General features: G+C 48.3%; 1 protein-coding gene across 4 annotated transcripts in view; it reads right to left on the bottom strand.

Annotated features, from left to right (window-relative positions):
• Positions 1-15,197, bottom strand: part of TBC1D22A (TBC1 domain family member 22A) — a 408,936-nt gene that overhangs the window by 176,659 nt on the left and 217,080 nt on the right. For all 4 annotated transcript variants that reach the window (XM_055374373.2, XM_055374374.2, XM_055374378.2 and 1 more), the window contains one exon: positions 41-116. In XM_055374373.2, coding sequence (XP_055230348.1) covers positions 41-116 — 76 coding nt within the window. The remainder of the gene's footprint in view (positions 1-40; positions 117-15,197) is intronic.

Genomic DNA, 15,197 nt, shown 5'->3' with positions numbered 1-15,197 from the left:
CCCCGCCCACAGAGAGGGGCTGCGCGGGAAGCTGGCTTACCATCAATCCGGCTCACGAGTTCTTCTAACATTTTCACTTTCATTTGAATCCCAGGTTGGGCAAAGGTGTAGTTGTCCTAAGGAAAAAAGAATAATGTGAATCATATGCATATAAAATAAAACACACTTTCCAAAAGGGAAAAAGGCAGCTGGGATAAAGTGAACAGCTTTATAATTGGACAAATTCACAAACAGAGATTTTATCTTGAGAAACACATAAGTGGATGCAGCCTGCACAGCACAGCACCGCTGACTGCTATTTTGAGAAGGGAAAGGCCAGTATTTCCTGATGTCAGGTGATGAGCGAGCACGCGCATCTCAGGGAACACTGAATGGTACATTTCTATTTGTAAATGTAAGACACTTACATCTAAATTGAAAAACAGGCATCCATGGGCATAGCTCATTGACCAGAACCGTCTGCGGGAACTGACCACCTCACTGGCCACCTGGACCCTGAGCACTCAGCCCTGCCGGGAACCAACGGCAAAGGTGCCCGGTGCTGACAGCACCATCATCGTGGCCACAGTCCAAATGCTAATGACACAGTCACTGCATGGGTGAAAACAGTGGACATGTGACTTTACTCTCAGAGATATAGTTGGGTGAACTCAGGTGAAGTTCAGACACTAACATAGGAAGGTCTGCATAGCATCAAAGGGAAGGGGGCCTCGGCGGTTTCAAGTCAAACAGCCCAGGAATGGGGCCCCAGCTCTAGGACTCAGGAGCTGTGTGACCTTGGCAAGTAACATAACCTCTCTGGGCTTCCGTTTCATTACCAATAACATGAGAGTAATAACACTGCCTTCTAGGACTCAGGGAAACAAACAAGTGGAATGTGGAAGAGATTTCAAGACACAGCAGGTACCGGGGCAGTGACAGGTCCATTACTCCTGCTGTCACCACCTAGGAGAGCACACACATGACACTAGGGGGTGCTGCCTCATCCCACAGCAGGAACATGAAGAGGCAGCTCCCATCAACAAGAGAAGGGCATTCCCTATGGAGGCTGCCCTTTGGGCCTCAGCCGGTGGTCGGGGGCATTTTCAGAAGGAGGGTTTCAACCAGACTCGTGGTTAACAGACTTAATCTGTACCCAACAGCAGTGAATGTGGAAGGCAGAATAATAACCAGCCCCAAAGATGCCAAGGTTCCACTCCCCATAACCTGTGGATGTGTGGCCTTACATAGCAAGGGGAACCAGGTTTGCAGGTGGAACTAAGGTTGCTAATCAATGAACCCGTGGAGAAAGGAGAATCAGGAGGCAGCGAAACAACGGGGGCTGTGCCTGGGGCTCCTGTGGGTTCTGGCCTACGCTTCAAACTCTTTAGTGAGCACACAGGGCCTCTGGCCCGGCCAGCACTGGGAGATGACTGCCTGTGGCAGCTCTGCCCTCAGGGAGTGACACTGGGGATGGCCCCATCAGTCTCAGCTAGGGGAAGCCAGGCAGGCCACTGGCCTCAGTAAGGGCACAGGTAATGCAGTCTTGGTCCAAACAGGAGGTGCTGGGCACAGGCAACTGCAGCTCACCAAGTGGGCTCGGGCCACCAGGCAGGTGCTGGCTCGTAGCAGGCAGCATCAGGGCAGCCTTTCCGACAGTGGGGGATGATCTGCTGCCTGTGCGCCTGAGGGGGCAGGGGTCTGCAGGCACCACCTGGCAGGAGGGAGCTGCTGCTTTGCATGGCAGGAGGGCAGGTCTACACGGGCAGCTGTCCACGTGGCACCCGGCATTCAGAGCCCAGGACGGAAGTCGAAAGACTGATCTGGGCTTGATACTGATACTCCTTTTCCATAGGCTCAGGACTGGAAAACGGTTCAAGCACAGAATCAAGGGTGAGAAGTAAACCAGAGAGTGGTGTGGCAGCCTCCAGTACAGAGAGGTTCCTGGAGGTGGTCAACCAGGCAGGCCTCCCTGTGCTGTGAGGGGACACGGCCACAGAGTTCACAGAATCCGCAGGTGGAGGAAGGGTGACAGGGCACACAGCAAGGGTGTCAGCCCTCGGGAGGCCCCAGTGACGTGGAAACAGCACTCACAGAACCCCCAGCTCCAGAACCCAGGAGGGGACCCCAGGTAAGACAAACGCGGAGCTGAGCGACTGCCTTCGGGCCAGCAGCATTCCCAAGTCTGAAAAGTCAAATGTGAACACACACAGCCAGCACTCTCTACGTTTCTCTCTCTCTCTCACACACACACACAAAGCACATGCACACACGCAGAGCACACATGACATCTCCTAACAAGAGCAGGCACGGCAGCCGCTGTGGCACAGAACACAAAAAATGCCTACAAGGCCCTGAGGGTTTTTCTTTCCCTAGAAATGGAAAATGAGCCGAGTCAGACCTGCCAGCTTGCTGAGGGATTTCTCCCAGGTGGATTTCAAGTGACAGGCTCTGGATTCCAAACTGTCACATCTCTGAGGGCAGAACCACGAAAACTCCGTTTGCCACCTTCACTTAGAATGACGCCAAGGCCCTCCGGTGACCTTGTGTAGCAGGAGGGATGGGCTCCGGGGAGAGGATCTCTGGAGTGACTGCTCCGGGGCCTGGAGATATGTTTCCTAGATGTCGTGGGCCGATTCAGGGATAAGCTTGGAGGCCTCCTGAATTTGGCTGTCCAAAATACAGCGTTTAATGGGCAGGACTTTTAGGTCCTGAAGGAGCTGCGATGGTGTCAGTGAGACCCAGACACCTGTCCGGCTGAGAGGGAGCCGCAGCAACAGTTAAGGACAAATTGTGAGCTTTCATATATTTGAAATTTAACAGGAGTAAGAAATTTTGGCTCCAGACTTGAATTCCTTTGACTGTCATCATCTTTGGACCTGAACTTGCAATGGTTAGCCTTTAAGACTTAATTTCTCCCCAGAGATTGGATAACAGAAGCACACTGATGTTAAAATTTAGGGCATACTGTGTGTTGCAAGTTTACATCATGTCATTTAACCTCGTGGAGGAATTCTGATGAGCCCGGTTGAACAATATAGCTGCACAGAATTAAGGGTGAGAAGTAAACCTGACAGTAGTGTGGCAGCCTCCAGTACACAGAGGTCCTAAGATTATTTAATGAATGTCCTATTCCGACAAATTCCGGAGCCATGGGGAGCACATTCTAACCACCCCATTGGTCTGTCCTGAGGGACCGCGATCTCTTCCACTCCAAGAGAGGCCACGTCCCTGGCTGTCCAGGTCCCTGATGGTTATGTGAATAACAGACAGACCTGGAGTCAGCTTCCACGCGGAGGGAGCACAGCTGCTGCCTCTCCTGGACTTGCTCTAGCCGCAGAAATGCTCGCCCCATGGAGGCTAAAATGGGGAGAGGCGAAGGTGGGTTCAGCCCCTTGCACTTCTCAGAGGCTCCACAGCAGGTGGGCAGGGCCCGGCCCTCAACACTGGCTCTGATGGGGTGAGTGAGCCTGACGGGTCCTGGGATCGGTCAGCCATTCGGTGGCTCTCCCACTAAGACAGGATTTTAGGCTCTCATTTAGCAGAAATAAAAGTTATTCTTTGCCTCCATCTGCCACAGTTTTGTTTTATTTCTCAATTTGTTCAAAACCCAGGTAGGGAAGATGGATTCTCAGAAATCCAAACAATTAAAAAAAAAGAATGACACCTGAGAGCCAATAATGAAAAGGTCTGCATTTTGAAAGAGAAAATGTTTGCATTTTGAAAGACCTGCAAAGACTGGCAGCTATGGCCTCGGCATTCTGGCTTCAGGCTGGGGCGGAGAAGGCCAGCCTTCAGAAGGCTGTAGCGGGGACGCCCGGCCCCACCTCCGGAGGGCGAGGCGCCAAGGCTAAGACACAGGGGGGTCGGTCTGGGCCCTCCTGGCTCGGGAGGTGAGCCCAGCCTGCAGAAGGCCCCGCTCTAGGGCCAGGAAGCCTTCGAGGGCACTCTAAGGAGGCAGACACCGTGGCCAAGGAATCCAGAGCCAGGTGGCTGAGCAAAGGAGGGAGAAAAGAATGTCCCATGGCCCTCGCAGCAGCCTGTCCCGGGGAGGCACTGACCGCCCAGGCCCTCCCAGCAGCCTGTCCCAGGGAGGCACTGACCGCCCAGGCCCTCCCAGCAGCCTGTCCCGGGGAGGCACTGACCGCCCAGGCCCTCCCAGCAGCCTGTCCCGGGGAGGCACTGACCGCCCAGGCCCTCCCAGCAGCCTGCCGCCTGCAGGCTGCACCAAGGCCCCTGGGTAGATCACAGGTTCTGTCTGCTTAAGGCTCGGAAACCAGATTTGCCCTCGGGATACCCCAGCCCAGCACCCCGCCTCCCACACCTGGCACCCAGATCACCTGTGCTGGTGAACATGTACCTGGGCAGCAAAACAGGAACTAAGCAAGAATCCTCTACACTTATAAAAATGTCATTAGTAATAATATTAACATTATTCCCTTCATAAAAAGTAAATATGCATATCCTTTCCAATTGAGATCTGGTATCTTTAAAAAAGGATATAATTTATAAAACATATGCGTCAGAGGGAAGAGAGGAAGGGCTGAAGACAATGACCTGTTGTGAAATGTTTCACAGAAGGTAAAGTCTGTGAATATAAATTTTTTAAAATACGCTCAGCTTGCCTTACACCTGTTGCCATTACAACATCACACTCCTCCCGATAACAAATAACACTTTCTGCACTTTTCAGAAGAAAAGTAGAATAAAATTTTCTTAGGGAGCGTTTTAGAGAAGAGTCGAAATATAAATTTTTATCAGCTCACCTGGAAGTACCCAGAGTCAAACCTGCCAGCTCACGGAGAAGTTAGACTCCCTCTTGCCTCTCTGACAAAGCGCTCTTCCACCTGGACCAGGGATCCATCTCCCCACAAAGTCCAGCCTCTTCTTTCCAGGCTAATTTCACTGTAACATAGTGTCTTCCCCACGCTGAAACCAAATGTGCCTTCTGCACCCAGGCCTTGACCTGCCTGTGAAACACCTCGGGAGGTCTTTTCCACAAGCAATGGCCTGAGAGACTTCCATTTCCTTCAACTCTTAAAAGACTCCCTTCCACGTCCTCTCGGGGGCCCCCGGCCACCAGCCCTGAACACAGAAGCTGGGCTCTGACCACGCAAGGACAGAGCTAGGAAGCCTCCTGTCACAGCTGCAGTCCACTGTCAGCCATTAATACATTAAAGCCATTAATGCATCAGTCCAGCGGAAGGCAGAACCACATCAGATACTAGTTCTTTCATCTGTTCAACTCTGAAAGCCTCCTACGTGCCAGAAAATCAAGTCCTGAGTATCGATGTGTGTGAAGGAGTCAAACACGCAGGCCTGGGAATGCTATCCCCGGAGAGTCCTGCTTGTGAGGCCGGTCCCCGGCCGGTGCCTAGAATGTGGGTTTCGGGAGAGTTCCCACGATTCCCTGACTGATCTGGATGACTCGGCGGGCCTACACTGTGCAGGGTGGTTCACCCTGGGCACCTGCTCTCCTCCTGGGAGGCTGCATTTAGGCACATGCCAAGCAGAGAGTGTCCGCATGCCCAGTCCCCAGTAACATCCTCGGTGCTGAGTCTCTAATGTGCTTCCCCAGTAGGCAACGTTTCGGACGGGTCGTCCCAGCCCCGCATTGGAGGGATCCAATGTGTCCTGTGTGACTCCGCCAGGAGGGGGCTTGGAAGCTCATACCACTTCCTCTGGACTTTACCCCTTGATGGAGTCTCCTCTGCATCCTTGCTCTGTGAAGAATCACAGCCACGAGTGTGGCTCTGTGGGGTCGTCTTGGGATCCCCTGACACAGGCAGGGAGAAAAGTGGACAGGCAGACAGGACGCTTCTGTTCACAGGGATGACAGTCTGGCAGCTGAGCCAATGTTCATCACACGCCAGGCAAGTGCACACTGACTGCTAACGAGGACCTGGGTGGCCACACCATCATAGCACAGAACCAGGGCTGGTCCTGGAAGACCACTTGGAGGGTGTGAGGTCTAAGCAGAGATGAGAGAGAGGGTTCAGGCACCATGCAGCAGAGCCCCGGCGGCCCGAGGGAGCGTGTCACATCCCAGAAATGAAATGGAGGCCAGGACAGCTGGAGGGCAGCGAGGGAGCTGCGGCTGAGGCAAGAGGAGACCGTTCCGAGGCTGGAAGGCCATGTCGGAGTCAGCGGTGAGACCCAGGCAATGCTCTCAAATGCAGGTAATGAAATGCAAATGGAGGCCACTGCAGGTAAGAGATTTGCATCACGGAAAGATGATGTAGAAACAATGGAATGAGCCAAATGAGGATGGAGGGGTATCATTCATGAGGCAACTGCCGTAATCCAGGCAAAGTGACTACACGCGCTTCCCACGGAAGATAAAGTGAACCCCAACTGTCCACACTGCCTTCTGCTGAGCTGACTGCTCGGCTCATGCACCTGAACGTAGGACTTGCCATTTATTCCTATTAGCTCATTCATTTGATTGGTTCCCGGCTGGCACTACAGGCAGCTGAACCCGTTCTGAATCTTGATTGTGCCATCTATCACATTCGCTGTCCCTCCCAGCTGAGAGGCACTGGGTAAACGGATCCCCTTGACGTCTTCACTACAGTCTCTGCCAAGAGGAGGGAAGGGCAGGGCCAAGGACGGGGCTTGACAGCACGCTCTCAGAAAGCACCCTCAGAGCACAAACGTGTCAAATTCTATGCAGCCTTGTTTAACCAACCCCCTGCTTTCCTACCTGCCAGGTTCATTTCTCTGATCTTCTGTGTTCCCATCTGTGAAATGGAGAGAGGAAGGGCTCCATCACAAGGGCACAGGGGGTATTGAGTTACTGTGTCTAAAAGAACCTAAGACAATGTCCATATAGAGTGCAAACCCAATCTCCCCCTAATTCCGCACCTTCCATGATGTGTCAGCCATCAAACAGTGGTTTAAGGCTGAAGGCTCCCAACCCAGCCAGGCCAGAGGAACCAGTGCCTCTGTAAACCACTGGAAACGTGGCTGTCACTTGTCTTCAGACACGGGCCAACCAGCAGAGTAAAGCGGCACACCAGCAGGAGGAGGCCATCCATGGTCACTTCCAGACGCACACTGCGAGGAGCAGAGCCGTCACGAACGCCGGCGCGGGAGGGAGACAGCCAGTAAGCCAACGGGGAGAGAAGCAACCGCAGCCGGAGCAGTGGGCTGAAAAGGTTCCAACTGCAGGATTTCAACTAAGTCACATTCTGGCAAAGGTGAAACTATGGAGACAGTAAAAAGCCCAGGGGTTGGGTGGAAGGGGATGAACAGGCGGGGCACGAGGGTGTTCAGGGCAGGGGACGACACTGTGCAACACTTTCTTGGTGGACTCATGTCACTGCACACCTTTCAAAACCCACAGCCTACAACTGGTGTAAACTGTGGACTTTAGTTGACAATAATGTATCGATATTGGCTCCTCAATTGTAACATATGCCACACTGAAGTCAGTGATGTGAGATAGTAATCACAGGGAGGCTGGGGCTGAAGGAGGACACTGAGGAGCGCGTGGGGCCTCTCTCACCTCCTGCTCAATTTTTCTGTAAAGCTAAAACTTCTCTAAAAAAACCAAACTCCATTAATTTAAAAAAATAATCAATCCATCCAAAGAAGGTAGGGAAAAAACAACAAATAAGAAAAGATGAAACAAATAGAAAGTAAATAGGAAAATGGCAACCTAAACCCCAACCGTATAAATAATTAGGTTGGACAGATTAGATGAATATATATATGGTCTAAACATACACTAAAAAGTTAAGAAAGCAAATTGCAAGAATAAACTATCTGTAAGAGTTCATTTTAAATAAAACATACGTTTTGTGGCCGGGCACGGTGGCGCACGTCTGTAATCCCAGCACTTTGGTAGGCCAACATGGGCAGCTCGCTTGAGCCCAGGAGTTCAAGACCAGTCTGGAAAACATGGCGAAACCCCATCTCTACCCAAAAATATAAAAATTATCCAGGTGTGGTGGCAAGCACCTATAGTTCCAGCTACTCAGGAGACTGCGGTGGGAGAATCACTTAAGCCTGGGAGACAGAGGTTGCAGTGAGCTGAGATCGCATCACTGCACTCCAGCCCGAGCAACAGAGTGAGACCCTGTCAAAAAATAAAAAATAATATATATATATTTATTTAGTGTGTGTGTGTGTGTGTGTGTGTGTGTGTGTGTGACTCTGTCACATTTTGGCAATTCTCTTAATACTTCAAACTTTTTCATTATGATCTTTTATGGGGATCTGTGATGAGTGATCTTTGATGTCACTATCATAATTGTTTTAGGGCACCACAAACCATGCCATTTAAGACAGCAAACTTAATAAATGTTTTGTGTGTGTTCCAACTGCCCCACTGACCGGCAGTTCCCCATCTATCTCCCTCTCCTCGGGCCTTCCTATTTTCTGAGACACAACAAGATTGATATTAGGCCAAGTAAAAACCCCACAATGGGTTAAGTAAAGTGTTCAAATAAAGAAAGAGTCGCACGTTCTCTCACTTTAAATCAAAAGCCAGAAAGATTACGCTTGGTGAGGAAGGCATGCAAAAAGCTGAGACGAGCCAAAAGTAGGCCTTTTTTTTTTTTTGCCAAACAGCCAGGTTGTGAATGCAAAGGAAAAGTTCTTGAAGGAAATTAAAAGTGTCACTCCAGTGAACACACAAATGTTAAGAAGGTAAAACAGGCTTCTTGCTGATGTGGACAAAGTTTCAGCGGTCTGGAGAGAAGATCCAAACAGCTACACATTCTCCTAAGCCAAAGCCTAATCCAGTTCTCTTTAATTCTATGAAGGCTGAGAGAAGTGAGGAAGTTACAGAAGAAAGGGTGGAAGCTAGCAGAGGTCAGTTCATCAGGTTTAAGGAAAGAAGCCGTCTCCATAGCATAAAAGTACAAGGTGAGGCAGCAAGTGCTGATGGAGAAGCTGTGGCAAGTTCTCCAGAAGATCTAGCCAAGATAATTGATGAAGGTGGCTACTCTAAACAATAGATTTTCCATGTAGATGAAACAGCCGTCTACTGGAAGAAGACACCATCTACGACTTTCATGGCTAGAAAGGAGGAGTCAATGCCTCACTTCAAAGCTTCGAAGGACCAGCTGACTCTCTTGTTAGGGGCTAAAGCAGCTGGTGACTTTAAGTTAAAGCCAAGGCTCATTTACCATTCTGAAAATCCTAGGACCCTTAAGAAGCATGCTCAGTACTCTGCCTGTGCTCTATAAATGGAACAACAAAACCTGGATGACAGCACATTTGTTTACAGCAGGGTTTACCAAGTATTTGAAGCCCACTGTTGAGACCTACTGCTCAGAAAGAAAGATTTTGTTCAAAATATTCCTGCTCATGGACAATGCACCTGGTCCCCCAAGAGCTCTGATGGAGACGTGCAGGAAGATGAAAGTTGTGTTCATGCCTGCTGATGCCATATTCGTTCTGCAGACCATGGATCAAGGAGTTATTTCAACTTTCAAGTCATTATTTGAGAAATATACTTGATAAGGCTATAGCTGCCATAGAAGTGATTCCTCTGATGAACTGGGCAAAGCCCACTGAAAACCTTGTGGAAAGGACCTGCTTTTCTAGATGCCATTAAGAACATTTGTGATTCATGGGAAGAGGTCAAAAAACCAACATTAACTGGAAGTTAGAAGTTGATTCTAACATTCGTGAATGACTTTGAGGGGTTCAATACTTCAGTGGAGGAAATAACTACAGATATGGTGGAAATAGAGAACAGAATTAGAAACAGTCTGAAAATGTGCTTGAATTACTGCAATCTCACAGGAAAATTTGAATGGATGAGAAGGTGCTTCTCACAAATGAGGAAAAAAAAGTGGTTTCTTTTTTTTTTCTTTTCTTTTCCCAGAATGACTGGACTCCAAGAAAGTGGTTTCTTGAGACGGAAGCTATTCCTGATGAAGATGCTGTGAACATTGTTGAAATGACAACAAAGGATTCAGAACACTCCATAAGCCTAGTTGATAAAGCAGTGGCAGGGCTTGAGAGAACTGACCAGGGTTTTGAAAGAAGTCCTACTGTGGATAAAACGCCATCGAGTAGCTCTGCAAGCTACAGAGAACTCTTTCAGGAAAAGAAGACTCCACTGACATGGCAAACTTCAAATTGTTGTCTTAATTTCACAAATTGCCACAGCCACCCCAACTTTGGCAACCACCACCCTGATCAGTCTGCAGCTGTCAAGACGAGACAACACCCTCCACTGGGAAAAAGATTACAACTTGCTGAAGGCTCAGATGATCATTGGCATTTTCTAGCAACAAAGTAGTTTTGAATTCCGGTATGTACACTTTTTAGATACAACGCTATTGTACGTTAATAAATTAAAGTATAATATAACTTTTGTATGCATTGAGAAAGCAAAAAACTTGTGTGGCTAGTTTAATTAGGATAGTTGCTTTATTGTGGTGGTTTGGAATCAAACATGCAATATCTCCAAGGTATACCTATAAAAACCATTTGTCTTGCAAAGAAAGAAGAGTCTCTTTATTTGCTGATGACATCATCGTGTACAGAAAATCCTAAGGCATCTACTAACAAGCTCCTAGCAATAATAAGTGACTCTAGCAAGATTACTAGATACAAGTAGGGTATTTTCCACAAGTGGCCACATTCTCTCCTGTCCCACATGCTCTTTCAGGAGGTGACCAATGCCACTCCGGCATCGAGAGATGGAGACTAATTTCTCCCTCTTTGAATTGGAATAGACTTGTGACTGCTTCCACCAAAAGCGTACAGGGGGCATGACTTCTGAGTACAGTGTGTGACTTCTGAGGCTCAGTCATGAAAAATGCAGCTTCCACCTTGTTTGAGGACAGAGTCTCACTGGAAGCCTTACGCCATCCAGCGAGAGGTCTGACTATCCCAAGGCCACCATGCCACGAGGACAATCAGCGCATGGAGAGGCCAGGAGTGGGCGATCCAACCCAAAGTCCTAATCTTAGAGTCACGTAGGCCCAGGGCGCCAGGCTCTTAAATGAACGGGAGTCTAGATGCTTCCAGCCACCACCTGAGATTCCAGACATCGTGGTGCGCAAATCAGCCGTCCACGCCATGCCCTGACGGAGATCCTGACCCACAGAACCCGAGAGCACGAAGGCATGGCTGCTTCCAGTCAGTGGGTTTGGGAGTCATTTGTTATGCTGCAGCAGTCCCTGAAAAACTGTCCATTTGCAAAAATCAACTGTATTTGTATATACCCCTAGTATATCAATCCAAAATTGATTTACTACAAATCAATAGTAAAAAATACCAACAAAGCTATACCATTTGAAGCAACATCAGAAAAAACAAAACATTCAGAAATAAATTTAACAAAGTATGAGCAAAACCCTACACCAAAAACTGCAAAATGTTTGTGAGGATAAATTAAAGAATATCTAAATAAATTAAGAAATACACTACGCTCACGGGTAAGAAGACTCAATATTTGTTAATATTGTCAATATGAGGGAAACTGATATACAAATTTGATATATTCTCATTCAAAATCTCAAGAGGCTTTTTTTTGGGTAGGAAATGGCAAATAACAAACTTTATATAAAAATGCAAAGGACCAAAAATACTTAAAATAATTTTTAAAAGAACAAAGAGGACTGGCCTTACCCAACACCATGAAAATCTGCAGTAATGAAGACAGTGTGAACTGGATCAAGATCCATTCGTACGTCAATGGACAAAATAGTGTGTCCCGAAACAGACACACACCTATACAATCATCTAATTTTCAGCAAAAGTGAAATAGGACAAAACTGTTTTCAACAAATGGCATTATGTTCACCAGGATATCTGTAGAGGAAAAAATGAAGCCTGACATCTTCATTACACCATATACAGAAATTAAGTCAAGCTAGGTTGTAGACCTAAAACCAAAAAACTAAAATTATCAATCATAACATGGGTATATGTTGGCATTGTGGAGGTAGGCGGGACACAGAAAACTATTACCACAAAAGAAAAAAATGATAAATTAGATTTTATCAAAGTTGAAACTGTTGGCTCATAGAAGACATTGTTAATGAAATGAAGTGACAAGCCACAGGAGCAAACATTCTCAAAATATCTATCTTGACAAAGGATTGCTATCAGAATCGGAATAAATGAAGACCCTGTGGGGAACGCAGTGTTGGAGAAATCGCATTCTGACGTGGAACAGCCAGAACTTAACAGGCGTCTAGAAGAAGATGTGGACATGAATGTTCACAGAAATGTTATTCACAACAGCCCAAGACCAGAAACAGCCTCGGCTGCCACCAGCAGGAGGATGGATAAACTGTGATAGATTCACACGGTGGAGTATTACTTAGTAATTAAAAGGAATCAACTATTCATTCAGGCAACCACATGGATTCTTAGGGTTTTCAAAGCTACTGTAAATTGAATTTTTTAATTTTCATTTTTAAATTGCTTGCTGCTCAATGATTCATTCTTAATGAACCTTCTGTCAGAGCCCAGTGACTAACACATTCTTATCTGTTTAATAAACCTTTCTAAAATCTTGGCAGGAGTCCTCGATTTTATTGACTGGGGCTCTGAAATCATGTATCTGAGATTCTTCCCCACAGGGGCACAGTTGAGCCGGCATCCGGGGCAGGTGTGGATTTGACACATCTAAGCGGACTCGGCGCTCCAGGCATTCATTCCCCCACCTCAGGCCTCCACCAAGCGCTCCACTGCCCTGTCCAGGTGAAGACTCTGCTTCTTGACGTATACAACAAATGCCAAATCAGAGCTCAGTTGGAGTGCACTTTCTCTCTGCCACCTTCCTGGGCATCAGACCAGTCCTTCCTTTGTTATTCTCTTTCAGATAACAACATCCCCGGGGCTTAGTCCATTCTAAGTTCCAGCTGCCTGAGCTCATGGCAGAGGCTCCTGAACTCATGGCGGAGGCTCCACCCTCAACTGCCTTTGGCTGGCCCCCTCTGGGAGCAAGCACTGTAAGAAGCCACACATCTCCCCAGCTTAGTGTGCAGGACAGGGCTTCCCCCAACTACCCTGTAGCCTCCCTGGTGTTAACATCAATGGTCAACTCACGCCAGCCCCACCTGAAGGGCAATACCTGCTCACAGGCAGAGTCCACTCCACCCCGAGTCATGGGCCTGGCCATTTCCTGACCTTTCTCTAAAGGAGTCATGACACTGCGTTTCTGGCCTTTTCTCTGACAAGTTCCGAGATAATTTAGTCACTTTCCCCAATATTCCTATTACCTCCATGCCACCAAACAGTTCTTGGAATTCAATAATTCTTCCCCAAGGAAAGGAAATGTAAATGACTAATTATAAAAGGCAATGGTTCTTTCCTACTCAAAGAAACTGTCCTGTTAAGTAGTGAACCTAAGAGTAGTAGTATGACTTCAGGGTAGGCAAATATGGAAGCTGTAATTCAAGAAGTAATAGCGAACCGACAACCTTGGCACGAGTGCTGTTAGTGAAATGAAAAGACTGGCAAAAGTGCAAGAATAATCCCCTAAAAGCCTGAGAGGGCCTCATCCAGCCTGGAACTTTTCTCTTTTTTTTTGAGATGGAGTCTGGTTCTGTCGCCCCGGCTGGAGGGCAGTGGCTCGATCTCGGCTCACTGCAACCTCTGTCTCCCAGGTTCAAGCAATTCTCCTGCCTCAGCCTCCCAAGTAGATGGGCTTACAGGCGTGCACCACCATGCCCGGCTAATTTTTGTATTTTTAGTAGAGACAGGGTTTTACCATGTTGGCCAGGCTGGTCTCGAACTCCTGACCTCAGGTGATCCACCCACTTCGGCCTCCCAAAGTGCTGGGATTACAGGCATGAGCCACCGTGCCCAGCCCAGCCTGGAACTTCTCACTGGATACCAAGTTTAAACCCCCAGGGAGAGGGAGGGGCTGAAACAGCACTAGGTCAGCAGCTTCCACTGCCCAGAAAGCACACAGTCAAAGCCAGTTATCTTCAGGTCCCGAAGCCAACATGCTGTGTTAAAGCAATCCTTCTTAAAGAAGTGTTCCCTCAGCTGGAATCGGCCCAGGTGTGTTTCTGTGATCTACACTAAAAATCATCCCCGAAACATAGCTACTAATACCAAATAGCATTAAAAGGACACATCCATGAAACCACTGAAAGAAACAGCCCACCAAATTATTTTTTTTAATTAAGTATCTGGCTGGAACCTTCATAGTGCACTTGGTAGAAAAAAAATAAAATATTAAAAAAAAAAAAAACCTGGTCTTCTCATTCTGGCACCAGCTACTCTGCCAGCTGGCTGGGGGAGCCACAAAGGACCCTCCCTCTAACCTCACATCCCAGGTTACTCCAGAAAGCCAGAACCCCGGAAACCCACACACGGTCAACCTGTGCACACCCACCCAACTCACATCACCCAGAGAACAAGACACACACAGAGTGAAACTCAGGCAAACGGGCAGAAAGCCCGATCAGGAAAGAAAGTGAAAAATACAGACAAGAAAGAAATTATTTCTCCAAATTAAACTTATCTGAATTTTTAAAAGTACTTACAATCAAAGCTACCACACAACTCAGGAAGAAAACACAGAAATTCTGTCCTCAACATTGAGGATTAGTCCCCATGAGGCTTAAATGGGAGGCTCAAGGTCATCACTCCTGCACTTAGTGGTGTCCCACCTTGAGGGAAACCCACCCCTGCCCTACCTCACAGCTGTTTGCCCACAAGCCAGCCTGGGCACCCTCCTGCACTGTGGAAACCTCTGACCAGATGGTCTGCCGTGCCAGATCCAAGACACCCATTGCACCACAAAGTACAGGACTTGTCTCACAATCTCATTCACTCTCAAGATGAACCCATCCAACTGGAGTCACTAACACGGTCACGCAGGTGGAAAATGTTGAGCCCAGACCTGATGACTACAAGTGCAGCATTCCTAAATAATGCTTCTTACTGCGGTGCCACAAAGGTTCTTCCCAAGCGGAGCTGTCCACGCAGCGGCATCTCCCAGTGACAGCAACCACCGAAAAGCACCCCAGACATTTCTAAGCAGCCCTAATGAGGCAGGAGGGCGCCCCACCGCTGCCACCACTCCACACCGGGCACTTGCTCTGCATGGCCAACAAGGTCTACAGCTGCCCTCGGTGCTCTTGCACTGGCCCGCCAATGCCTGTCCCGCCACCACCTAGTTTAGGCTCCTGAATCCCCTCCTTCATCCAAATACATCCCACATCCCTCCGCAAGCTTAGACGTCCCTCAGGGCAGTGCCAATGACATCGATTCATTGTTCACATGACCGG

Source organism: Gorilla gorilla, chromosome 23, assembly GCF_029281585.2.
Source record: "Gorilla gorilla gorilla isolate KB3781 chromosome 23, NHGRI_mGorGor1-v2.1_pri, whole genome shotgun sequence".
Taxonomy (NCBI): Eukaryota; Metazoa; Chordata; class Mammalia; order Primates; family Hominidae; genus Gorilla; species Gorilla gorilla.
This window is presented reverse-complemented; position numbering and strand designations above follow the sequence as displayed.